General features: G+C 46.8%; 1 protein-coding gene across 1 annotated transcript in view; it reads right to left on the reverse strand.

Annotated features, from left to right (window-relative positions):
• ACACB (acetyl-CoA carboxylase beta) overlaps window positions 1–27,962 on the reverse strand; it is a 3,851,763-nt gene that overhangs the window by 534,507 nt on the left and 3,289,294 nt on the right. Inside the window, exon 46 of the mRNA XM_069619430.1 lies at window positions 13,520–13,616. Within this exon, the coding sequence (XP_069475531.1) occupies window positions 13,520–13,616 (97 nt within the window). The remainder of the gene's footprint in view (window positions 1–13,519; window positions 13,617–27,962) is intronic.

The raw sequence follows: 27,962 nt of genomic DNA on the forward strand, positions 1-27,962 counted from the left end.
CTGTGCCAAAGATGCAGATCCAATGAGGCGGACCATGCCCACATGTTCTGGTCTTGTGCGGTATTGGCCCCGTTCTGGGGCGCTGTGACTGAAACCCTCTCTGAAATTGTCGGATTCCCCGTAGACCCAGAACCCATGTCTCTTCTCTTTGGGCTCTGGCAGGGGCCTGAGGCGAAACGTGTAGCTAAGTTTCTGAATGTGGCGGCGAGTGTGGCCAAGAGATGCATCCTCCAATGCTGGAAACGCAGGTTCCCCCCCCTCCCTGGAGATGTGGCTGAAGGCCCTCACCTGGACACAATCCACCGAAGAAGACTACATCAACATGCTACCTAGCAAGGCTCGCCCTAAACACATATGGACAGAATTCTGTAGTTATCTGAATAGTAGGGTGGACTTGGAACTACGGTCATCCCCTCCTTCTCCTAATCCGGGGGCGGATCCCGCCAATTGATACACCCCTCTATTGTATTGAACCTATGCTGAGCTTGTCTCTGACCCTCTGTAGTACTTATCCCTTTATTATACATGTTACAATATGAAATGTGTGTCACTGTCTTAACATGCTCTATACTGCCTGCTACTTCTTGCCAATAAAGAAAAGTTTTAAAAAAAAAAAAGATCTTGAAGAAAGTCCTTCCTATGATACCTGAACCCCTTCGTCCTCCGGTTGTTGCAGCACTGGTCCTATCTCGCCTGGATTATTCTAACTCTTTCTACCTGGCCCAGCCAATCGGCCTGATACAACGGTTACAACGAATACAGAACCTAGCGGCTAGGCTAGCCACGGGCACCCCATATGGAGCTCATATTTCCCCGGTACTGCGTTCGCTTCACTGGCTGCCGGTAAACCAGTGCATCCGTTTTAAGGCTATGTGCAATGTCCCTAGGGCTATTCACGCCCAAGGAGCTGAATTTCTGCAGGATAAATTCTTTCGTTACCATCCCGCACGGGATCTTCGCTCCTCTTCCGCCGACCTCCTGGTTGTCCTAAGGTTTCAGCGTACCAGGATAGGCGGTCGGGCCTTTTCCATAGTCGCAGCTAATCTATGGAGTACCCTGCCCTCCGCAATGAGGAAAATGTCTAATCACTTAGCTTTTGGAAGAGCACTGAAAACGACCCTCTTTTAGGCCTTCCTATTGTGGCCTCAACAGCAATGGCTCTGTCCTCCCTCTCTAGCGCCATGATACCTTCGGTTAGCCGCGCACTGTATAAATGCATATAACATAAAATAGCGTAATGCTCCTTCCATGGATTCTTCTCCCACAGATTACACATCTGACAGATATTCCATCAAGCTTTGCTGCTTCAGAAAGTTTTTTTTTTTTAGACAAGGGGCCTAGTGGACCTCGACTCAGCCGTCGATCGTCGAACCGCCTTGCAGGACCCTCTATCGTCGGCTCCGGAATGGACATTGGGTGTTGTATATATACTGCGTCACTACGCTCCTCACCTCCGTTTCCCTCTTTTTTTTTCCCCCTGAGCCCTTCATGTTACATAGGAAAACAGAGACATAACAATGGGCTAATACGGCCAAAGAAACGAATGGATATCCGTAAACCTCCCAAGAAGGAAGAATTTGCGTTAGACACCAACTAACTAGTGTTAGAAAAGAGGTTCTTATTTAAACATGTGGCAGGAAGGATAGAAAAATTGACATTAAGGACCATCACCAAGTCATTGTTAAAGAGGAGATGCGCACCTACCACCGACTTTCTGAGTGGGGATGGATGGGAGAGGAGATGAGGAATCTGCGGGAGAAGAATCCATAGAAAGAACATTACAGTAAGTAATATCCCCTCAATGGATTGCTTTTCTCCCAGAGATTCCTCATCTGATAAGACTCCCAAAGCAGTAGATGAAGGAGGAGGGCAGAAAGTTACACTGAGAGATTTTGTAGCACTGCCCTGACAAAACACGCATAAGCTGTGCGAGCCACATCTAAACTATAGTGCCTAGCAAAGGTATGAATGGATGACCACGTTGCTGCACAACTAATATCCCTAACAGGGACTCCCCTTTGTAATGCTGCTGACGCCGAGACCCCCCCTAGTAGAATGCGCCATGATTCCTGCTGGTAATTCCTTTCCGGCAGACTGGTAACATTCTGCTGTACAGAAAATGATACAGCAGGACAAAGTTTGTTTAGTTATAGCGAGGCCCTTGCGGGCTAAAGAAAAGGCCACGAAGAGCTGGTCAGCTCTTCTGAACTCAGATGTCCTCGTGATGTAGTAACTTAGCGCCCTTTTGGGATCTAGGCAATGGAAACACTCCTCCTTAGAAGGGCGCAGGGGAGGATAAAAATAAAACAGGAATTCAATGGCTTGCGATATGTGGAACACAGAGATAACTTTGGGAAGGTAGCCAGGCCTCACCCTGAGCAAGACTTTCTCCCGAAAAAAAAAAAAATGTTTTATAAAAAGAATCGCAGAAAGGACACTTTGCAACATAAAGCCTGAAGTTCGCTCAACCACCTTGCGGATCTAATAGCCACCACAAAGGCCATTTTCAAGGCGAGGTGTCTTAAAGAACAAGTGTGCATACACTGAAAGAGAGCTGCCATCTGATATGTCAATACCAGATTAAGGTCCCAATCTGGGACAACAAAGGGTTGGGAGAAACTTTTTTACAAAGCCCGTCAGGAATTGCGCAAACACCGGGACCGCAAAATATGAACCTTCATTCAGAGATCTCAAACACAGACAAGGCCACCAACCATCCTTAGACTATGGTGACCTGAAGGCCCGTAGAGCCCATTGACAGAAGGAACTCCATCACTGTAGTGGTGGGGCAAGAGATGGGGTCAATTTCACATTCCCTGCACCACGCCTCAAAATCTCCTCCACCTGCAAGCGTACAAGGATCTTGTAGACTGTCTGTGTGCAGTCAGCAACACCTCTAGCACCTCCTCAGAGAGGTCCCAGTCGTCATACCTCATCCTCTCAAGAGACACGCATGTAGGTTGAGGGATTCCGGGTTCGGTGGAGTATCCGACCTTCCGACTGGGTCAGAAGATTTGGGCGCCGAGGTAACCAGTGAGGCAGACAGATCGACAGATCCAAGAGATCTGAGCACCACGTTCTCCTCGCCCAGTCTGGGGCAATCAGGATCATGGCCGCTTGAAACCTCTTCAACCTCCTGAGAATACATGGAATGAAGGGAATCGGGCAGGGGTTGGGGTGGGAAGTGTAGTCGAGCGAGAAGGTCCAGTCCACCATAAACGCGCCCCCCAGTGCACCGTTTGCTGGGAATTCCCTTGAGCAAAACTGTTTGTACTTCCTGTTGGACTTCATGGCAAACAGATCCACTGCCGGGGTACCCTAGAGAGAGAAGACCTCTTTGAGTACTTCCTGGCACACTTCCCACTCATGGGAGACTGTGCTCTGCCTGCTCAGAGCATCCGCCAAACTGTTCTCTGTACCCGCCAGATGAACTGCCGAGACAGAGATCCGTTTCTCTAATAGCCAGAACCACAGGTGCATCGCCTCTTTGCAGGGGGGATGGCAGTGCACGCCACCTTGCTTGTTCAGGTAGTGCATGGCTACTGTGTTGTCCGTTAGAATTAGGACATGTTTCGACCAGAAAGACGGGGCGAAGGCCCTCTGGGATAATCTGATGGCCCTCAACTCCAGCCTGTATATGTGCCACCTGGCTTCCGTCGCTGACCAAAGGCCGCTCACCTGCAATTCCTCACAGTGAGCACCCCAACCCTTCAGAGACTCATCCATGACCACTCGGGCCTGAAGACCAGGGGGCCAGAAGGGTTCCCCTGCCATACGATTGCTGCGGGTGTCCCACCATCCAAGGTCGCAGACCACTTGCTTGGACACTTTGAGAGGATCCGTGAGCGCTCCCAGGCACTGAGACCACTGGTCCCTTAGGAGCCACTGGAGGGATCTCATGTGCAGTCTGGCCTCTGGCACCAGAAAAGTACCGGAGGCCATGAGACCTAAGAAGTGGAGGAAGGAAGCCGCTGGTAAGGTGGCGTGGTTCCAGAATAAATGTACCATCTGTGCTATGTTGCCGGCTCTGTGCTCGGAAGGGAAAACCTTCCCTACCAGAGTGTCTAGGACTGTTCCGATGAACTGGAGCCTTTGGACCGGCGTCATATGAGATTTCTTAAAGTTCAGGGAGAAGCCCAGCCTGTGCAGTAGTAGGCAGGTGTCCTCTAGATGAGACAAAACTTACCCCACTGACTTCCCTCGGATCAGCCAGTTGTCCAGGTACCGAGATATGTGGACCCAGGATCTCCTAAGGTGAGCTGCGACTACCGTAATGAGCTTGGTGAAGACCCTAGGTGCGGAGGTCAACCCAAAGGGAAGCACTTTGAACTTCCTGTGCTTTTGATGTATCGGCACATGGAAATTAGCATCCTGTAGGTCTCTCGACACCAGCCAGTCCTGAAGTTCGAGAGCGTGGAGAATTTCCTTCAATGTCACCATCCTGAATTTGTCTTTCCTCAGGAACTTGTTCAAGGCCCCGAAGTCCAGAATGGGACAGAAACCTTCTGCCTTCTTGGTACCAGGAAATACCAGGAATACCAACCCGATGCTCTCTGTTTGGGAGGTACCTCTTCCACGGCACCCTTAAACAACAGGGATCGCAGTTCTCCCTGGAGCTCTTGTCCCGGTTGGATTGGAGGCGGTGCAGGTCTGTATGGTGGTTTTCTTAAGAATGCAGACAATAACCACACTGAACGAGTTGCAGGGCCGAGGCATCAGAAGTTATTTCCTGCCACAGGAGCCAGTGCTCAGTCAACCGTCCACCAACCGGTACTTTGTGGGAGGGGAATGAAAGCGGCTTAGGAGGCTGGGTTGCCCCCGCTGATGACAGTGCTATTGGGCCTTTACAAGCCCCCCTGCCGCTTGCGGAGCAAGAGAAATGCGTCTGTCCTTGCCTGGCCAGTGGGAGCTGTGCTCTCCTGCCATAAGGAGCATACCACCTGTAGTCCCTTGTCCTAGAGGCGAAGCTGAAGGCAGGTTTGGCCGGCTGCGCAGCTAAGCCTATAGATTTATCTGTGATTTTGGATTCCTTAAATTTCTCCAAGGAATCGTCAGCTTTTTGGCCAAACAGAAAATCGCCCTAGAAGGGCATGTCCAGCAATTTAACCTGGACACTAGGCGAAAAGCCACAAGTTTTCAAGTAGGCCTGCCGCCTCAGCATTACTGCTGATGCCACAGAATGGCCCACACAATCAGCGATGTCCAGGCCTGTTCGGAGCGACTGCCTGGTCACCTCTAGGGTGCGAGTGCCACGAGCAGCCGGTAAGTTATTTGCGAGCTGCGGCACGACACAGTGCGGTTAGACAGCTCCACCTCTGTCTCTGCTGTTGCTGCTGCACACCCGTTCATCTGAATCTTGTATCTGTGCACTTGGGAGACTGCGGCAGTACATTCTCTTTTGATCCCACTGCAATGTGATATCGACTTGAGGTAATGTTTGTGGTTTAATTACATAGCTTCACGTGCATATGTGATCAGCTGTGTGGCACATGAAAATACAAAGCTTGATTTCTGCACTGCACTGCCTGGAGTCTGCGGAGCCCGTTCTTGTGTACGTACTCTTTGATCTGGGCTTACTGTTTCTCTGGGGTCAAAGCTTGGTTAAAGCAGTTTGCATTAATTTTTTGGCACCGCAGAGCTGAACTTTCCTGGGTACCGGGCACTGACTTCTGATTACTGTGGCCGAGTGATGCGGTACCTGGCTTCTTGATTGAATTATAATCCGGGGCGCTATCTTTAAAGATGTCTTGTTGCCCCTGGAATTCCTGCTGACTAGTGTCTACTCTGTGGTAAATCTTTACTCCTGGGGACTGCGGGGTGCGTCTTTCGGTCTCACCCATTGACCCGGGAATTGGCTTTGGCCCGAGTTCCATCTTACACTATCCACGCTTTATTACTGGAAGTGGTGTTCGATTTGAGAAAATCCTCATGAGATCAGGCCTGCGGGGCTGGCCTGGCGACCTCTTCTCAAGAGCAGATGCCGGAGCTCGAAGCAGTTAGAGGATCACAGTTGGGGGGCCCAGAGTCATGGACTTCCAACATGCGACCCCCCCCCCCTCTTGTCGAACCTACCTCTGGCCCCTTAAACAAGGGTCTCATTCGTTGCAGATGCAGAGTCAGGAACCTCTGATGCTCTAAATTCATGTATTAAATTAGTGTATACACCAGGCAATCCACCTCCCCCCCTCGAACCAGTGGTGATTCTACATTTTAGGGGAAAGGGGGTAAAACCCGGGGATTAGATCATTCCAATTAATATTGATGTACCCCATGTGAAGCCACGGAAGAGGGTGAGCCCGGTGTTATCCACTCAGTCTGTGTTACTTCGGACACCTAAATTAACTTGGTCATCGAGACCAATCTCTGGGCAAAGGGTTATGGACCATTATTTTGTAAAACCTGCTACTAAGAGCACAGAGATTAAATCCCTCCCAGCTATGAAGGGCACAGCTATGCTGGACCATTCTGTGATGGCTTCACAACCCAACTTTGGGGGGCCCAAAGACTTGACCGACATCAGCATTATTGAACTGGCCGACCAAGCAGAGGAAGAACTGGAGGCTCTGAATATAGAACTTACACAAAATCAGCCCCATATGAGACACTTTGTGAGGCACCCAATTTTGACTCACCAACTGCACGATCAAGAAGTCTTACTGCCACCCCCATTTGCGGGGGGTGGGGGGACTGAGGAGGTCAGGATGATTCTTCAGTCCTCCACCATACGCTCAGGGAGATCGATGAGCGTATTCGCCTGACTCACCCTATGGTATCTGCCTTAAATATGGTGCTAAGCTCATTTGTTGCCCTATACGACAATATCTGGTCTGAACTGAAATCTACTGATGCCGTTTTGGCGGACGTTACCCATAAACTTGAAGAGATTGGGTCAGAGGTTTGCTTCAGCCATTCTATACTTCCTGGAAATGGTGGAGCTAACCGGGGGGAATAGAACATAGATGCTGCCACAGAGCGGTTAGATGATCAGCAATGGCAGGGTGTAGAGGCATATTGCGCTCCGTCGTCAGACTCTCATCCACAATATTGGTGAGGCCATACTGGCACTGCTGAGGATTGCAATCCCAAGGTGTTCCTAGTAAAGCCCTGAATTTGGAAATATGAGTATAGGGCTGAGTTTGTTGAAAATCCGGGTCTGGTGAGGTATCTAGACCACTGGCTTCATGAAGGCTTTGAGCTAGCTTTAACAGCTGATTGTGGTCTTCAAAATAGTCAACACCTCCCGTGCCCACAAAAATGGGGTTGACATCCCTTTGTTCTCCAGCGTCATCAGCACTGAAGATACTCGACATCATCAAAAATTTGGATCGGAAGTGCGGTGCAAATACCTTATCAACAAACGGCGTCGCCGATGGTTTGTCTTTAGGCACTGATAGAGAAGCCGTTGGCATCGATTGATGACAAGATGCCGTAGCATCGACATCTTTGGGTGTACGGGGCTGTTACGGCTTCAATGGCCAATGGACCTCCTTCGATGTCGAAGGGTTTAACAACGCCAATGGCGTCAAGACGGGGACGTGAAAGGGGTCAGAAATGCTGAGCACCACTCTTGGCTCCAAAGCCTGCTGCGTGGGGGTGTTAACTGCGCAGACTGCAGCAAGCTGTTTAAACATGTCAAGCATAGAGGTCTTAAAATCCTCCCACACTTGGCGGGTGGTAGGCCCCGCCGATGGCTTACCTTTTTCTGGTAGTCCCCGCGTGGCGGTGATGCCTCTTTTTTCGGGAAGAGGATGAGAAAGAATGACTCCTCGAGTGGGACCGTTTCTTCTTTTGCCAATGTTCTTTCTTAGGGGTGTGCCCCTTGGTTTCTGCCTCTGAAGACCGAACCATCGACTGCGCCAGAGATTCAGAGGGCGGTCAACCAAGTTTAGCCACCCGATCGTGAAGGGATTTTGGCTGCATTTTGGCGCATGACGGGCACCCTTCCGTTCTGTGACTCATACAGAGGCACCAGAGACACAACTTGTGTGGACATCTTGGTGCCACAATCAGTACACCGCTTGAAGCCAGAAATCTGATCGACCGACATCTCACGTCGAGAAATTTGAAAAAATAAGGTTTTCTGACAAAAACATTGAGGAGTCGAAGACTCGCTTATGTTCCTAAACAGCATGATAGCGCGTGGAAAAAAAGGAACTGAGGTGTGTGGCATAGTGTAGGAATATATATACGACACCCAATGTCACTTCCGGAGCCAACGATCGAGTGCCCAGCAAGACAGATCGACAGCCGAGTCGAGGGCCACTGCGACCCCTGTCGGAAAAATGCCCAAAGCAGCAAAACTGGATGGAATATCAATCAGATGAGGAGAAAAGCAATCCATTGAGCTAAGACTTTACTTCATGTTTCTGATATATGTACAAATCAACTTAACATAAAATATGCAGCTGGCCTACAAACATTTTAACTGTTTATTGCATTGGAACTTTCTACTCACCTTGGAAATCTAACGTGACTTAGGGAGTACATCCCTGGACACTTGTCATGTACCCAGATGGGGTTCAGGGAGTTTGAGGCCAAGGCCTAGACTTCTAGTACTTAACACTGATTTGTAATGTATTTCCAAAGCCATGCACCCCACTTCTCTAAATTTGAATACTTTACACTGTTTATCTTTAATAATATTTACTATTTTTCCAAGTAAACAGTATTGATAACGGTTTCTAAAATGTAAATGTATCTACATTTCTTGGAGGCCTTTGGCTGCGTTTCACAATTGTTTTCCACCCTCTAGCACCATTTCTGACTGGGATGTATGCATTTGTATTTGACATGTATTATGCCAGAAAGGGCCAGAATTACTGTGTTGGGGTGGCCTATGGATGCTATTTCGACCAGTGTTACTCTGTGTTTAAATGTTTGGTCCCTTCCCCTTGTCACCAACGGTGGACCCACATTTAAATATATGGATAGTATTTACTGTGGATACGTGTATTGACTAACTGTAACTTTGTGTCAGTTGGCTGCACCTTCCTGAGAGTTCAGCCTGAACCCACTGCCATTCTGCCTACTTTTAGAAGAGGTTTTGCTTCCTTGTTGGTTGGTTGCCTAGGCCACAACAAAGGGTTAAATGTTAAACAGTCCTCAACTGGAGGTTCTACAAAAACCACCTTAATATATATGTCAAAAATAAAATCTAAGCATATTAGATTTGCCTCATTGTATAGTTCCACTTGTAATTTATTCCTAAAGAACCAATAATTTATTATTGGTAATGTTGTTTTTTCTGACAGACTAATGCTTCCTCCTATAGACTCCTTGTTATAGAAATATCCTAAAGGGCTGACCTGGCTTTGGAAAGTTTTCAGCTACCAAGGATCACACTGTGGCTCCTCATGAGTACCCAGGGTTATGGATGTGATGTCATAGGTACAATATATGGAGCAGGCTGCACCCCATTACCCCAGGTCTGCCCAGTTTTCCTGCATTTGGAGGCTGAGGAATTGGATTAAGGCCACAGGTTAGGAGCATCCTGTGTGAGGGGTAGGTGTGAGGGCGAGCAAGGACTAACCCATCAGAAGCTACATTACCAAATGTAATTAATGTGTTCTTGTAATGGACTCCTTTCATCCCTTTGTTGGGCCATCCTTTTCATAGCCATAGAGTGGACCGTTGGAGGGGCTTGGCACCAAAATACCCTCTATGCCCTCTGCTAAGAAAGATTTTCAGCTGCCAACGGCCGCTGCCGAATATGAATCTAAAATGAGTACTCTGTGGAATGTGTGACAAATCTGAGAAAGTTGTCCCTTGATCCCTAGGGGGGATCCTTTCCCATGGGCCCAAGGCAGTGTGTCGACAGTACAATAGTCCCCCTGTGGGTGGTGCTGCGATGGAGGATCACATGGGAGAGGAACCCCCTCATGGAATTGGTGACAACCATTCTCAGAGAACGGGATATTCCTCAGCGTCAGTACACCTAAACCCTTCCCCAACATTAAATCCTCATGCTATGCTACATCTGACTTTATTTTATGCACTGAGAAGAAGATGAACAGGAGTCCAAGGATCACTTTAGAGAAGCAGAGTGAGCGCTCTAGCTTCTCAACAAATGTGATTGGCCCAAAGCAATTCCATTTTCCAACACAAGAGTTAAAACACACCACAGATGAGATGCGAGAAGAGACCTGACCTCCAAGGAGGAAGCTGGTGAGCAGTGCAGCAGGCAAGCAGACAAGAGCCAGCAGGAAGGAAGCCGTGAGCAGAGGACAACAACCAAGAGGTGGTCCAGGAAGCAAGGACTGCTCAGGCTGCTGCTGAGGAGAAACCGCAGGCATCCAGAGCACCGGCAAAGCATCCATGAGAAAGGACCCACCACCGGAGAGAAACCAACGTGCGCAAAGCTGCTGCTGACCGCGACGCAGACCTGAACGCTACCGTAGCCTGAAGAGATGCAGCAGGTGCTCGGGAAACACTGGTATCTGCCAGGAAGAAGCAACCAGGTATGGAAGTTACCCGAGAGGTGTTGAGGGCCTGGGGGACGAAGGAGGTGAAGGCGGAAGCTGGAACAAGAGGGTCTGGGAGAAGAAGTGTGCCAATGTGCTGGGATAAAAAGAGGAAATACAAGGTGCATATTCTCATGAACTGCCTACTGACCATTGTATGAGAAAATATAGGCCTGAGAGGGAAACACTACACAAACTAATATAGGGTAAAGGATGATGATCCTAAACTTGGAGTCCTACAGTTTTGAAAATGTCTTTATTTTCAACAGTTTTTATTACCCGAGAGACTGGGAACTTTTCTGTTGGTTGGATCTACAAAGAAGAAATCATCCTTGCCCAGTTGGTTTAAGGTATCAGTGTTAGGGACAGTGGTAGGCTTTTTGAGACATGACAGTAACAGATTATAGTTTTGGATATCCTAACAATTTCCTTAGTTTTCCTAGAGGCAGGGAAAGCCCTCTTAGTATTAGGGACAGAGAGGCATTTTTCTAACCCTTTTTCATATAGTAAAGGTTTCTGCCCAAAAGCATGCCACCATTGTGTCTGAGCCTTACTTATGCACCCTCACAGATGATGCAATCCATTCAAACTACTAATTTAGATTCTGAAAGCAGAGAGGAACCAGAATTCATGTATGGCTCTGATGACCAGTTGTTTCTATTTAGTCAAATTATGGCCAGACGGCACAAAGATGAGTTACACCATAAGAGGGGAAGTATTGTCACAATCCACCCAGCTTCCACCTTCAGGGAGGCATCCTGTGGGGGGGCCTCACCTGTATCAGGTACAAGTCTTTAGTCACAAGGCTGCTAGTAAACTTCATCTACAGCCATCAGCTTGCAGGTCAAACTCGTTTTCCAATGTTCCATCTCTATAGCTTACAGCTATCTGGATTGATAATACAAGGCTGGACCATTATGCTCTATTGTAGAATTTGCTCTAGGATTCAAACGTGTTCTTTCTCATTGGATGAAAGCCTTGTACTTGTTTGACCTTTAATTGGATTGGCGCACATGGTCGGTCTGTCACCTGACAAGTCTCCTACCCTGTTGGCATTGGATTGATTACCCATGGCCGGCCACCTGAGAGAGCTCCACCCTGCTGATTTCATGTACTTGGCATGTCCTCTGAAACATGTTCCAAAAAAGCATAAATAGGATTCAAGCTGTTTGATCAGGGTTTGACTTACTCACTTCCTGGATGGGTTGCAGTAGGTCTTCCTTGCTCTGGAGCACCTGGGATTCCTGAAGACTCACCGAACAATTTGCTTTTCTTTTCAACAAGCTTTTTTGGATCTTTTAATGGTTTCCAGCTTTTGTTAGGTTGCCAAGGAAATATTTTTAAATGTGTTTATTTTCTCAAACCAGGCCTTGGAATATGGTTGGAACTTGGACTCAAGACTGGATGTGAGAATTACATACAACATGGGAGCTCAGGTCACATGAAAGCACATGTGCGAAAACTAATTGAACACTGTGTTTGATCGTAAGCCTTTAAGTCGAGATAGTTCTCTACCCTGTAAGCTTGGGCCTACATTTCAGTCTTTCAGATGAATTTAGCTTGCAACAAGGTTAATGCCAACCACAAATGCTTAATGCATTCTTTGTGAATAATAATACAAGGTAAACTTTATTTTCCAACAATGTGCTAAATGTTAGTGAGTGAGTTTGTTTAACCAGTAAGAGTCCAGAGTGCTGATTATCTGTATTTGTAGTTTCTTATTTATTTATTTTTGCATTTATAAGCGTACTAAAACCTCAGGCATCAAGGCGCTGTTACAAAATGTTGCTCGCAGTACTTATCGTTAGACAGAAAAAAGCTTCACAGCACAGGTCTGGAGAAGTCAATTTCTCAGATAATACAGTCACCAATTGGGTGATGTCCTGACAATCATCAGCGACACAATGTTGCACATTACACATCCCTTAACATAGCACAACAACAACTGAATTCATCTGCACAGCCATCAATAGGGACTAGCCACAAACATCGCTATCCACGCAATAATCCCATTGGCATATGCATTTTGCATCACCATATCCACACCTCTAACATTATCCATATCACCAAAACTCACCTCCATCAGATTTGCATCTCACAACCACACCTTTAACCCATCTTCCCTCGTCTACATCCCATACCCTCTCACACACAAAGACTGCTCGCAAAGACGTACATCTTGAATGCACGTACCTTCACCCACCTTCCCAACTATATACCTAGAAATATATACCCTCTTACGAGAACACATTTAGAATGACACCACCAGCAACCAAACATGAATTGCTCAGATGACCACAACCTCTCATACCCATGTGGCAGAAAGTCCCAAACCTAGACTAACTAAGCAACACTCACCTAGCAGACTGATGAACAATTAAAACGGACACCCAGGAGTCCCATTAGTTCCAAAACCATCACCATCCTAACCTAAGTAGTCATGCTCACCTATCCCCCTGAGAAATAGATTCAAACTAGCACTGACACCCAGATGATTTAGAAGGATCGAATGGCTTGCCACCCTGAGCTAAAACGCAATATTCGACAGACAAGCCATATTCACTACACAATTTAGGGTGTTTGGGAAGGGGCAACTGTTGTGCCTGCTTTAGGAACCTCCCATAGGGTAGCCTGCCTCAGGCAAAGCTTATTTGTACTCACAAGACAACCACTAGTGCCTACATGCCATTACCATAGCAAAGGTTGTGCATTAACAATGCCACAGAAAACAAAACCTAAAACTCTATTATGCAACATTTTACAAATTTGTTGGGAAGTGGAAATGCTACTGTTTGATAAAGTGAGAAATAAGGGGTAGGAAAGCATCAGGAGAATAGGAGGAAAGAATATGATAATTTAACTTATGAAAACAGCATGAGGAATGCAAAACAAAGCAAGAGAAAGTGACTAATACAGAGGAGGAGTGAGTGGGAAGAGTAGACAAGCCATTTTAGCAATTCATAAAATTAAGAACATGCTTAAAATTGAAGCAAAAGTAATCAATGGACAAAAATAAAGTAAATGTTTCTTCTCGTAATTGGCAAGCAAAATGTTCTCACCTTGCTCTTCCAACTACAACAGTCTGTGCCCAAAGATGCATGATCTCCATGAAGCTACCATGATCAAAGAACCCACTCTGCCAGGCTCCCTTAACATCTACACAAAAGTGCAAAAAACAAACAATTGGTTAGAATGAAATGGGGCTGGTCAATATCAACAATGAATGAATTAATATGATGGAAAATTGCATTTTTATAAATTGATGTTTCTGTGTGCATGTTACAACTTTTTAATGACCTTCTGTGAGTAAAAGAATCTCTCCTTCATCTCACTCTCTACCTGCAGAAACCCTCAGGGCTTTATCCTATCGCCTTGGTTCTTCAACATCTACCTTGTCCCTCTGGCCCACTAGATCTCCTTGTCCTTCCCTCGTTTCCAGTGTTATGTGGATGACGCACAGCTCTCCTTCGAGCTTCCCTCCACTACCTGCTCTTCTTCCTCCCTCATTTATGACTGTCTGACTGCTATTCAGACAAGGTGCATGGCTAACGATCTCTGTTTTAATGCCAGTAAAACCAAGATCCTTCTCATTGGGACCCCTGCTCCTTGCTTCCCTCCCACTCTCTGGCTGCCCTACTTGGGTCCCCTCCCCTCACCATCTTGTGAGGCTAAAAACCTTGGTGTCATCTTTGACTCCTCTCTATCTTGCTCCCAAGGACCACAGCTTTCCAGCCCTTAAATCTCTCCACTGGCTCCCAGTGGCTGCAAGGCTCAAATTCAAGACTCCCTGCATCATCCACAAGGCTTTCTGGGGCTTGCGACCCCGCTACATCCAACTCTCACTCCCTAAATACATCCTTCATCGAGCCCTTTGGTTCTCTAGCTCCAACTCTCTGCAGAGCAGATGTTTTTCCAAGCAGAGATAGGGGGGCAGATCTCTCTCTTCGGCAGGTGCCTTCCTATGGAACGTCCTCCCTGCCCCTCTTAGACTTGAGCCAGACCTCCTTAAGTACCGGAAGCTTCTCAAGACCCTGATCTTCTCTACCTTCTTCCCTCTCACCCACCCTTGCTAAAGCCCCTATCTGCCGCTGTGACTGGCGGACTGGTCTCTTACGAGTCTTACACAACACCAGATCCTCCTTGATCAGTCTATTCCAGCACCCTCCTAAGCAGCACTGCCCTTCCAAGTCCCCTTCCCTGACCAGCCTGGTGGTTTGGGCATCCCTCCTGAGCCTCACACTTAGATTGTGGTCCGCCCCTGGCATCCCCTGGCACTTGCCGCCTGGGCTCCCCCTAGCACCTGCCTAGCCCCTAGGCCCTTTCCTTCCTCCTCCCATCCCCCTGCATTTCATGCCCCCTTCCCTGACTGTCACTTACCAGCCCCTGCCCTCCACCTCCACCAATCCCCTCTCCCCCTGCACTTCTTGTTACTGCACTTGTACTATCAGATGTCGCAAGACCTAGCAGGACTGTTATTGTTGTTTCTCCCTAGTCCCCTCTCCCTTTCCTGTATTGTGCCACCTGTAAACACCTTTTTGCTGTATAGTGAACCTTATAAATATTCAATAAATAAATAAAATAAACTTAACCTGTATTGATTAGATTGGCTGCTTGCAGGTGCAAACAACAGCAAGGAGTTTCCTCAAACACACATTTCAGGAGAAGAATACCAAGACCATTCAAACACAATGCAATAAAGTTCAGCACAGATATACTTTTATGAGAAACATAATTCCAATTGCAACACTCTTAGTTCTTACCCTCCTTCATGCACTAAAGGATAGTCCATAAAAGATTAACAAACATATGCTATCGGTTTAAGAGTCAAATGGGGAGAGCTATGTATAGTGCCTTTCCACGCCAGGTGCCTGTTCCGCTGCCATATTCAGTTTCACACATGTGTTCCTGTACATAATTAAACTTGTTGAAATGCTCACAAGAAGTGTAGGATGGGAGTTGCGAAGGAGAGCGAACAAGGAGTAAAAGTACCAGCATCACCATGGAGATATTGTTTTACTTATTCTGGTGTCCTGATTTCGCTCCTGGACTATAGAGACCAAAACCATTGTGGGGAAACATATGCCACCTGGGTTCAAGAAAATAGGGTCACACAACCTCTAAATGTATCTGAAAAACAAAAATTCAGCAATACCCCAGTGGAAAGTACACTTAATCTCAGAGGATAAGAATCCCACAAAGCTGGTAAGAACAAGAAATGTAGGCTACAATTCATGAAGCAGTTTACCCAATTTGACTGAAAACAATGTTCGACTGGGAGATTTGATCAAAGATTTGTTTGAATACGAACATTATGATCAAATCTCCCATTTGAACGGCATTATAGTGAACAAGGGGAGTGGGCGCTGCGGGGTGTCCATCTGCACCCTTGTACCCTGTAATGTAAGCGGGGGTTGGAGGGGTGTCCTCCGCACCCAACCACTTAACATTAAAAAAAAAAAAGGAAAGAAAGAACCCGGCAGCGCCGGTTCCTGATCACGGAAGTGAAAAGGAACAGGCGTTGCAGGGCAAAGCGAGTCGGCGGCCCACAGCATAGTGTGCCGCCGCAGGGTAAGTATGGTGTTGGGAGGGGAAGCAGGTCATCCGAAATGGCAGCACGAGGGAAAACCCAAAGTTATTTGAGAACAAATAACTTTTGCTTTCTTCTCCCTTGGTCATTTCGGATACGAATAAATAACAGCAATCCCCATAAAGCGGTAGTTGTTTGAACTGCTTTTCTCTGAGAGGGAAACCATTACATGCTGCAGCATGATTATCCTAATATCAAAACAATGTAGTTTTCTCAAGCTAAAAAGCCAGAGAAACATTACAGTTATTTAGAGCCACTGTTACCCGAATAGAAGAGATTATACACATTTCCCAAATGTTCACAGTTGTTATTTGAGATTAGATTACTTATTTCTTATCGCGCCCACCACTATCATCGCTCTCAAATCCCACAATTGAAATCTCCAGAGTCTCGGATCATTCCCCACGATGCATTTGGAATTGGTCAACCAACAAGCCTGTAAGCCCTTTCATTTGGTACTAATTACGCTTTACATATGTATCCGTTATACCAGTCCTTTATCTCAACGAGGATTACCCATTACCTTTAAACCAACACAGATGCTGAAACCTGCATTTAAACAATATGCCTTCAAACCTACAGTTAAGAGAGAGCTTATTAGCTGGGCTTCAGCTAGGAAGAAAATATTGATAGCTCAACAAGTGGAGGTAGAGAAATGGGCGCATTCGCTGTCATCCCAGTGCAAACTTCATGGCCCGCAGAAACTGTACAGACAGCCAGAGAGCGGAGATGAAGGCATTAAGGGACATTGCTATTTCTCACAAGTTGTTAAAAATGAAACAGTCTTATTTTAATTCTTCCATCTAGCTATCGTGTCAGTTGGCATATAAGATGAAAGACCAAAGGGCAAGAAACACAACAACCACACTTCAGGACAGAGATGGTAAAGAACAAGCTGCTGAATCTGGTAAAGAACAAATTACTTATCTCTCAATATAGTTAATTCTGATGGATGTTCCTCCCACAGATTCCTCATCTATGATATCCCTATCTCAGCAAAGCTGTTCTCCGGAAACCTTTCTGCCACCAGGGAGGGCAGTGCAGCTCTGAGCCAGCTCCACCTGATGTCTCTACATGCCTCGTGTTGGCTATGAGGTCGGGCCAGTATATATATAGCTGTGGGAGCCCGTGACCTCAGTTACACCCTTTTTCCAAGCCCTCTGAAGTGGAGGGACTGTAGAAACGATGCAGTACTAGCAATCTGCCATGAGGGGCAGGTTGAAACAGCGATGAGGAATCCATAGGAGGAACATCCATGAGAAGGAGAAAGGACTTACCAATAATATTTTTTCTATGGGTTATTCTCCCGCAGATACCTCATCAGATAGAAACCCTTTCCAGCGTCAGCTGCTCAGAAACCTTCTCGACAGGGGGCTTAGTATGGACTCTTGAATCGACCGTGACACTTGTCGACTCCGGATGTGACTTCAGCCATATATATACTACGTCACTACGGCCCTGTACTGCAGATCCCCACCTTTCTTCCTACAAGCTCAGCAGGCGCTGAGGAAAAATCCATAGGATTTGGCTTGAAAATAGCCCCAAAAACATGTTTTTATTGTGTGACGAACAGAACTGTACTGAAAGTCACCAACAGTACAACTACAGCAAGGCATACAATTGTGCCTAACACTTAATCATCATAACCTCGTTAGAACAGGACAGCCAAATATAGACTGCAGACCACTTTCATAGCAATGCCAGATAGAGGGCGAGGAGGAATCTGAGGGAGAAGAATCGATGGAAAGAACATTGGTTTCATGTGAAAAGACATCATTATAAAGGTCTCAGGAGAAAAAGACTTTGTTAAACCGTTTTTCTGTTGATCGAACATCCAGCATTGAAGCCGGCCTTTCTTTTCTTCACCCCCCCCTTTTTTTTTTTTAATACTAATGGGAGGGTTTTACCCCTGAACCCCTGATCGATCCTCTCCCCACCCTCACTCGTACTATTACCTCGTAATCAGGGGTTTTGCCCCAGAACCTCCCTCTCTCAGCCCCTGTCCTATCCCTCCCCACCCAAGACTTCCCCAAACAAAAACACATACATACACACAACACACACTTACCTGTTCTCCTCTGCCTCAGTTTCCCGGGTCCCGCTGAGCCTGTCAGCCCCTGTGCGCAGTTGTGCGCGGCAGGGGTGTGACAGTTCCATTTAGATAGACGGCTCTGTGCAGTCACAGAGAGTTCTTTTTAAATCATTTTTATTTATGTCATTCTTTAGAAAGCAACATCTTAACCTAGGACCAGAACATTACTGGTAAATCATTTCTCCTACAATGGATTGCATTCTCCAGTAGATTCCTCACTTGATAGACTCACAAAGCAACACAGAGTGTAGAGGTGGGATGAAAGTCCTCAGACGAGGAAGCGATGCAACACCGCTATGCCGAATTGTGTCCGAACCACGTGCCACATCCAAGCAGTAATGCATGGTGAACATGTGCAGTGAGTGGCAGATCTTTTCCTGCTCTCTGACAACACTCCGCGGTGCAGAGAGTTATCCTTCAAGAGATTGTCTGTTTGGACACAGCCAGACCCTTGCTGGGCAGAGAGAAAGCCACATAGAGTTGGTCATCATGGCAAAAATTCTGCTGCGCTAACCACATAAAAGCTGAGAGCCCTCTTAGGGTCCAGTTTGTGCAGCCTCGCCTCATCTTTAGAAGGATGAGGAGTAGTATAAAACACTGGCAAATCAATGCGCTGGGACACGTGAATTTGTAAACCACTTTAGGCAGACATTTAGGACGCACCTTGAATTAAGCTTTCTCCTTGAAGAACCACAGGAAAGGTGGCTTGTAGGATAGGGCCTGCAGCTCCCTTACACGTCTTGCTGACGTGATTGCAACCAGGAAAGATGTTTTCAGGGTAAGAAGCCTGATAGGACATGAATGTCTAGGCTCAAATGGAGCCGCCATCAAGAGTACCAACACCAAGTTTTAGGTCCTAGTCTGGAACGGATAACGGAGTAGGCAGGAACCTATTTACAAGGCCTTTAAGGCTTTGGGTCATAACCGAAGACCTCAAACACAAAGATGCCAAGTAGGCTTTGAGGGGGGAGGGGGGTTTGGGAGGTGCTAGAGAACCCAACCAAGGTGGTGCTTCTCTGAGCTCCGATTGACTGAAGGAGACCACCCCGTAAATCCTGCCTGTGAATAAGACTCCAGTGGCGCATTGTGTGTCGGAATGGTTGCAGCATCATTTGTGAGGCTTGAATGAACTGAGAATGGCACTGCTGTGATCCTGTGATCCCGCCATCCTGTGTGGCTGGCAGCCGGCCTGGTGCTATAATGGAGCTTGCAGAGCGTGGAGTGGGAGGTCCGCTGATTGGCACCATCTGTGGGGCAGCGGGGATCAGAGCCCCTGCCTGGGCTGTGGAGGGCACTGGACCGGTACAAAGACCTGCACGCAGGAGGCGGCCCTCATCGGGGGGTCCCTGGAACCTGCAGCCCATCGGGAGGAGCCTGCGTCCCGTTATCCGCTGCACGCTGGATGAGGCAGTGATTTTGGGTGCAGCAGTGCCCTGTGCAGTGAGCGGCCCAGGGGCGGAATTGCAGGGATACGGTCCCATTGCGCAGTGGAGCTGATCCCGGTCCCCTGACAGAGCCGACACTGACCCCTTGCTGCTGAGGAGGGAGTATGGATCCAAGTGACTTGCCAGCAATACAGGTGGGGGTTGGGGGCCTGTTTTGAGATCCTGGGATCGAGGGGGCTCTGCGACCAGGTCACAGCCCTATATATAGAAGGAGGCAGTAATAAGTCGCACTGGGGGTTGCTCAAGGCTGACGGAAGACAGCTGGCTCACTGGCTACCCCTACAAGAGGTTTGCTGTTAAAGGATGACAGGACTGCACACCGGACACAGTTCTGCGGGCTGTTGGTCTAATTGAGGGAGAACCCGTTAACGCTGCCCACTTGACTCTGCAGCAGAGAGACTGACAAGGGGGTTTGAAGCCGTGCAGAGGATGCCACACCACTGCCAGGTGAGACAATGGTCAAGGGTCAGCAGAAACTGGAGCAATGCTTGGGAGGCAAGAATAAGGTAACCAAGCACAGGTCACAGTGGTGGATGAATGCTTAGACCCAGACCCACAGGAGGAGACGGTCTCCACGAAACAATTGCTGGTGGCTATTCTGGACTTCAGGGAAATCACAGAAGCGTAAGGTCAAGTCTGTGGCAGTTGAGGTCTCTCTGGCAAGGGTGGACCTCCGACAAATGGGGGAGAGGGTGACAGAAGCAGAGAAAAGGGTCGGAGAGGTGGAGGATGTGGTTGCAAAGCTGCGGACCCGGATGGACGGGCTGGCGGCAGCCACAAGAGTCCTCGAGGTCAAGGCGTAGGATGCGGAAGGACGCTCCCACCAAAGCAACATCAGAATACTGGGGCTTTCCAAGGGGAACGGGGGACCTGGCATGGAACGGTATCTTTTAGCATCTCTTCACGATGTCCTCAAGGTTAGAGGTCTATCAATGTGGTTCACTTTTGAAAGGGCACACAGAGTCCCGGGCAGGAGTCCGCCTACTGGGGACCCCCTGCGGGCGGTCGTAGCAAAGTTGTTAAACGACAGGGACCCCGACGCAATGAAATACAAACATTGAATTACTATTGTTTGTCAGACTATTAGATGACATAGTATTGGTTACAATGCGTTGTCCCATACTTATAAGCGCTAGAGGGTGTATGGGAGGACAGGTCAAAGAGACCCCCCTCCCCTGCAGTCCCCACCCTTGTGATGTCTATGACTCGTCAGGGGACCCCCTGCCATCAGGGCCCAGGTGGTGGGTGGACCACTGTCCGACACACTGACCAAACGTACTGTATTAGGCTAGGTCCTGGAAACCATTTTGAAAAACAGAACGCCATCTTAAGACATGATTCCTCGTGCACTGCAGCACGGCCCCCACCTTCAGAGAGCCCTCGCCTGCCCCTGTTGCCTCCACTCCCTGGCAGATCCGCTGAAAGCCCGTTCCCATGAACAGTCGGACATGAGCTAGTGTTAGAGCAAACACTGTATCTTTCACCTTCCGCAGTGCATCATTATCCTCAGCGTGACCCGGGTAGCGGGGCTGGCTTGGAAAATAACTGTAAATTGTCCTCGATGAAAGAAAAGCCTCACTTTTATACCAAGAAACTGTTTATACATATATATATATATATATATTATATATATATAAATACATATTGCATTACAATGATATTCCTTCTGCCCGACCCCCTTGCCAAAAACGTACAAACACTGTAAGAATAGAAGAATGCGTTATGTGACAACATGGTCACGATACTCACACCCCCTCAGGTATGTGCACACACTCAGTGCCCCTGGCCTCCTACTATGTGCTTACTTAGGGGGAGTGCAAAGAGAGTGATGCCAAGTCCTTATGTCATGACTAGCCTGACGCTGCTAGAGTGTAAAGGAGCACAAGCGCAACAGTATTGTGAGTTCATGTAAAATGTTTAATGATATGCATAGAATGCCATCAACTGCAAATGTACGTGTTTAACGTGTATTACTGCTGTCAACCATATTGGTCTGTTACTCCTGTGTGCTCCACCAACCCTAATGCTACCTCACGTATCATGTTTACCATATAATGCAAGAGCTGCTATTTCCGCATATACTTACCCTGTAGTGATTAATAGAAATGTTGGTATAGTTAACATGTTTTGAAATGACTATGTAACGGTGTAAAGAATATAGTCGTGTAACCCTTTAGAAAATCAATAAGCATTATACTTTATGCGAATCCCTTTATTTTCAATATAATTTGCAGCGTACGAGAAGAGTATCATCATGGGCATATCCAATGTCACTTCCCCTCCCTTCCCATTGAAGCCTGCCAGAGAAAGCAAAGGCCCGAGCTACACCACCTCACCTTCCCCAATACGGCTGGAGCCGCTTCAAGCATTCATGGTCCCCCGCAGCTCACATGTCCACGAACAGCCACCTGAATTATTTACAGCCCGGCAGCAAAATCCGGCCATAACCAAAGGCCAGAGGTGCCCCCTCATGGGTCCCATGACCCACCAGTTCACCCCAGATTAATGACGCTTGTAAAATGAAGACACCTAATATTGCAACAACATTGTGTAAAAGCATCTGTCATTACTTCTAACGAGACCCAAAGCTCGGACAGCTTACCCCGTGCCGTGAGACCTGACCCGGTGGCCTACGATACCTAGTCAACAGGATAGCAGCAACCCTGTATTGATGTATCGTCAGAGTACTCCACCTAATGGCCATACCTCCTGTGTTGTATTAACCTGTAGAATAACCTATTGTAGGATTTAAAGGACAACTGACATTGCAGCCGTGAATGAATGGGGTGTGCATGGCCATTAGGGCAGAAAGCCAAGAAAGACGTCCATCAATGACACTGACCACGCCTGGCCGGACAGCACCTCCCGGATGAGCCCAGCTGACCTGCCTACCCCACGTTGGCACCCGGCAGTGTCCACAAACCACAAAGCTACGCATCACTGCTGCACATATAGTTAGTCGACGCCACACAATCCCCATGTACATGTGCCCCCTATAGTGTGTAGGTGCCTATGACACTTTTTGTAAATATAAACGCCTGTCTTTGCGATTGTCAGACAGAGCGCTCTCAGAGTTTGCAGAGTTCTTTGCATGCCCTATTTGACTTAGATAAACTTCCATTAAGCTCACCCGCACTTGGTCCTAGCTTCATTCCCATTTTGGGCGAGTCCATTACTGCCTCTCATTGCGGGGAGGGTCATGCTATTTGGGGACGCTCGTCTTCAAGGGTCGGTCCAGCCGTTCCCTCACCTTCATTTACTCGCACAAGGTAATCTCAGAAAGGTCCCTAAATGTCCTTTGGTCTGCATCTGGGGACAACCATCGCAGTGTAGCCCTCTTCCCTTTCGTTAGCATAGGTACGTTCCTTGAGCCATTTAGTTACACTGGGGGCTGTTCTGGATTTCCAGTATTTCAGAATATTTTTTTTTAGCAATCATATAACTCAAATTGAAGAGCCTACAAACCTTTAGTGCGACTTTCCCGATGTCTCCCAGACGGTACCTAGAATGGCTGGGGGGACGGGGGGGAATAGTACCAGAGGTATTTTGGTAATATATAAGATGTCTGCGACCTCCCGCCAAAATTGAGTAAGCAGAGGGCTGTCCCAATACATATGGAAGGAGTCAGCAGTAGCCATACCACACTCCACGCAATCATTACTAACAATCAGCGCAAATTTTGTGCAGGGGTGTAATGCATTTGATTCAGTATTTTAAACTGTATTTACCGGAACTTTACATTAAGCGAAACCCCTTTCGTCAAGCAACAACACCAGCAAGACCATTGTTCTTCATGTATTGCAATGCGTAAATCTTTCTCCCATTTCCCCTTAGTGCTATTGACAGATATCTGACTAGCCTGACATATCTTGTACAGTCTAGACACAAGCCTCCTAGGGTTTCCGCTACACACTACCATTTCTACAGGTTCACGAGTATCTGGTTCCTGAGGAAACAAAGGCCACCGGCGACCAACTGCCACCCTCATCCTAAAGTGTTGGCAGGGACTGTATTTGGGGGTCGCTGTTGCAACCCCTGTGGTCTCCCTTGCTACCCCTAGAAAAGAAATATTTTTTTTTAAAATATATTTTTTTAACTTTCATTTTTTTAAATGTAATCTCCTGGGCTGTGGCCAGTGTCATGTGGCACTTTATTTTTGGAGTGGCTGACATTCTTGTTCAGGCCTCTTAAAACAAAACAAAAAAAAGGGTTCCACAAGTGTATCACTTTGAGCAGTGACACTAAATAAGAAAGAATAGGAATAACACATCATTTGCCTTCCTGGAATTATATCCAATAATTGCCAGACTCATAAAGGTGTCTTTCCAGGCACACTTCAGGTGGTGAGTCACTGATTTAGCCTGTTCGGAAACATCTCAACTCAGCGATTCTCCCTTCTGAGGTCGATAAATGAGAACCAACAAAGGTTGGGTGATATTGTATATATAAGCACTTAAGCGTAAATGCTATATAATAACATATCATTATCATTTGGCCTTGAACGTCTACTTGCATTCACAGTAAGTGAATGGCCCTATACACACTGATATTAACGACACATATGGTGATCTATTCTTCTATGAAATGTATATAATATTATAGTGACAATCATATTTCTTGTAGTGTACTTATGAACAATATGTAATGTCCCTTGCTGTTTTGTCAAAGGGTGAAAGGTTGTGTTCCATCACTTCTCGTGATGACACTTCGAGGTGGGCGGGGGTCAAATGACATCACTTCATGTGATGGCGTCAAAGGTCATGTGATGCCACTTCCGCTACCCCTGGCATTTTGGTGAAATGACATCCTTGAGTATTAGAGTGACATAATCGGGTTGTCACTCAGCTTGGCTACAAATTCATCAATTGTAACAAAAATCCCGTCAGGGAACAAATCACGTAAGGTCATCACTACCTACATATACCACGTATTCTTAATGTCTTTGTCATATGTTGGAGGAAGTCCTCGGCAATTCCACAGTGAGCAGATCCGCAATATGGGGCCGTCGCACCTAGCCTCTTAAACAATCTTGACCAAGCATTTACTGTTGTGCGCACTGGGTCGAATGAACATGAATCCTTGTGTCGATCAGCAAAAATAATTGACTTCAAATGTGTTAGCGCAGCACTATACAACTCCAGGGCCTGGTGTATTGTGCATTTTCGAAGTGCTTTCAACATTGTTGTTCGCTGGATTGGAAGAACCCTTCATTGCAAGAAAACCAGTGAAAGCAAGTTGTGAGGCCCCCTCCCCTTTACCCCGAAGCCCTATACTTACTCCCACCCGCGCGCATTTTTGAAGTGCTTTTTACAAGTGCTGTTAGCTTTTCGAAGTGAGTCATGAGTGTTGTGTCTGCACTGTATCCACATATTAATTGTAGGCTTATCCGAGTTGTGCATATGCAGACAGAGTTTTTGTAATTAGCTTTTGTGAAGAACGTGCTGCCTGCCTGTAATTAGAATTAGATTGTAGTCACTCATCTACACGGTTGTGGTCTATTAATCTGATATTCCGGGCCGTACAGTTATTGAGCGTCCCCATGGTTCCCTCCACGTTTTGATCGGTAGCCTGTGACTGGCCCCTAGTGAGTATAATAATGGGGCCCCCTGAGTGTTCTAGGGTTATTTGAAACTTACGGCATAGTCTTCCGCCGTGTATTTACGATTGTATAAGTGTGTCTCATTGTGCTGTGAATGATACTTGTTGGTTCGGCTACCCCGGGGAATATGGAGGAATCGGTGCACGGCACAGACACAATAGACTAGGACATATGTGACTCAGACGCTGCTCTAAGCCCGCAGAAACCTATGCAGCGCTGTCGCCGGATATGCCCACCTAAAACCATTACTACGCCCACTGCTGGAGCAAAATCAAAAAAAATGACAACATATTTTCTGAAAGTGCATTCCCTAAGTCGAATTGAAGAGGAAACTGCAGCGAAATAAATTGTTGAGGAATTAAGTGTATCATTGGGCTAGGCGGGGACCAAATTATTAGAATCCGTAATCTTACTGCCTGATGAGGATGTGAATAACCATGGTGATGAAGCTACAGCCTCCGCTAACTGTATTGATCTCTATGTTAATGGCCTAGACCAAGTGAATTCTCATCTGGAAATGCATCCAGAATATGTAAACTCATCTTTAGCAACTAACATCCAAGTGCAGTATAAGGCACTCGTTATCGTAATGGTTCATGGTTGTGCAAATGATGCGATTGATATTTCCCTTAAATCTACAAATAATTTAGACCTGCCCATTTATGTTCCCCAGGTGGAGTACATGGGTGACATTATGAAATCCTTATCTACACCTTGCCATGTAGATATTGATCCACATACTTTTTTTGAACTGCGTATGAATGCCCCGCAAGGTCAACTTGATCGTCATGATGGGAATGGGGCAGTGCAAGAATGTTAGAAGACTGATCTGGGTGTGGGTGCTGATATCAATGTGGTGGCAGATTGCCCTTCTGACACCATCAATAAAAGTTGCAATGACATACGCATCAACAGTATGACCTCCAATGACATGTTCTGGGCCTATGAAAATCTTTTGACAACTTTAGTTGCTAAATGTGAGGGTCTAGGGAAGGAATTGGACGTCCAATCTGTTCTCTTACACAAGAGCATACACTGTAGCCACAAAACTGTCAGAGACCAAGGCACGCGTACTGACCCTATTGAAAAAATGGTCCTCAAGATTATGGAACCGAAAGATCCTCCAAGTCAAAATATACCATTGGAAGAGATTGGTGTAATTGGTGGAAATGATAAGAAAACTGCTATAGTAAAGCCAAAACTACCGTCCAGGCCTGTATGTACACTAATCGTTCGAAACTACGTATGAATGTGTGCGTTGTCAGTGATAAATCTGGACCCAGTAATGACATTGTGCATGATCTGGTGAGTGGTACTGCATCAATGCCGATTTCAGATGGCCCGGCCGGCCCTCTGATTACAAGGCCGGATGGATTTATCTATGCCCCTGGGTGAGTTGAGATCTGTTAGCGAGAATTCTCATAAATGGCTAATTTCCCTTACCTAATGAGTCCCTCAGCAGCTTTGCTGGATTTCTAGGGTTTATTTGTTTCACCTAGTAAGAGTGTGAGCCTTTTTCCCACTCTTACACGTGTTTTGCTGTGTGTGTTTTTACCATTTGTGTGTTCTTGGGCTCTGGAGCCTCACCTACTTCATGAGCATCATCTTTATGTGCGTTACAGAGCACCTTCAGTGCAGTGACACAGGGTTGTCTTTGAGACTTCCCACTGACTCCATTTTTCTGGGGCTGACTACTGTCCCCCAGAAAAGATAAAGTTGCCATTAACTTTATGTTAGTCACTTTAAACCACAGACTCAGTACACCCCATATTACATGGAGTATTGGAAAGGGTTAATTCTTATACCTTTTTGTCTGTGTCTCTTGGAGCATTGCTTCGCTCCCTTTACATCAAGACTTGGCTGGTGGCAGTGGTAACTACCCTATTTTTCATACCGCGATTATCTTATATAATCGTGGTAATGTTTTAGGCTATTATATTAGCCTCGAACAAAAACCCACTTGACCAAATATATTTTATTTCAGCTCTGGCTGGGTTTAGTCGCCATTTCTTTTTGTTAAAGTCTTTCTCGTGCTTTACTCTGTGCGCCAACCCAGGTTTGGTCCCTTTGTCGTCTTTTCGCGGGCTTCTGCACAGAAGGCCTCCTTAAGGTGCCTGAAAGTCTGAATAGGCAGGATGTGAGGGAGGGGTCATAGGACCCCTGCCATGGGTTCCCTTGGTAACCCAAGTCACACGCCTGCTTGATTGGCTGGGTGTTAGGGAGAATTCTCTCTTTAGGTTGAATTTACCTAACCCAGTGAGTCCCCCAGCAGCTTTGCTGGATTTCTGGAGTTTGTTTTTTTCTCCTGCCAAGAGTGAGACTCTTGGACATGATTTATGGTGTTCCTTTGACTGTTTATGTGTTTTATGGCCTATGGGGTCCTTTACTCCATAGGGCCACACGTGTTTTAACTATGTGTGTTACACAGCACCCTCCGTGCAGTGACACAGGGGGTGTCATAGTGACACCCCACCATAGACTCCATACCCTGGGACTGACTACTGTCTCCTAGGGCATGTAAAGTCACCATTGGCTTTACTAGTCCCAAATTATTAACAGAAACCGGTACAAACCATCATATTGTGGACGTACTGGTCGGGGCAATTCGATTGCCGTGGGATCTGTTAGTCGAGGGGGCACGTCTCCGTCCCCCCTGATCGAGTTTTGGCTGGTGGCAGTGGATACTACTTTTTATATTCGACCGCGAATATATCCCTATGGGATTTTCCCATTGTTCGAGGCTACCAACTTTAATTATTTAATTCTCATAGCCTCGAAC

Source organism: Ambystoma mexicanum, chromosome 10 (genome assembly GCF_040938575.1).
Source record: "Ambystoma mexicanum isolate Mex_15411 chromosome 10, UKY_AmexF1_1, whole genome shotgun sequence".
NCBI classification, from domain to species: Eukaryota; Metazoa; Chordata; class Amphibia; order Caudata; family Ambystomatidae; genus Ambystoma; species Ambystoma mexicanum.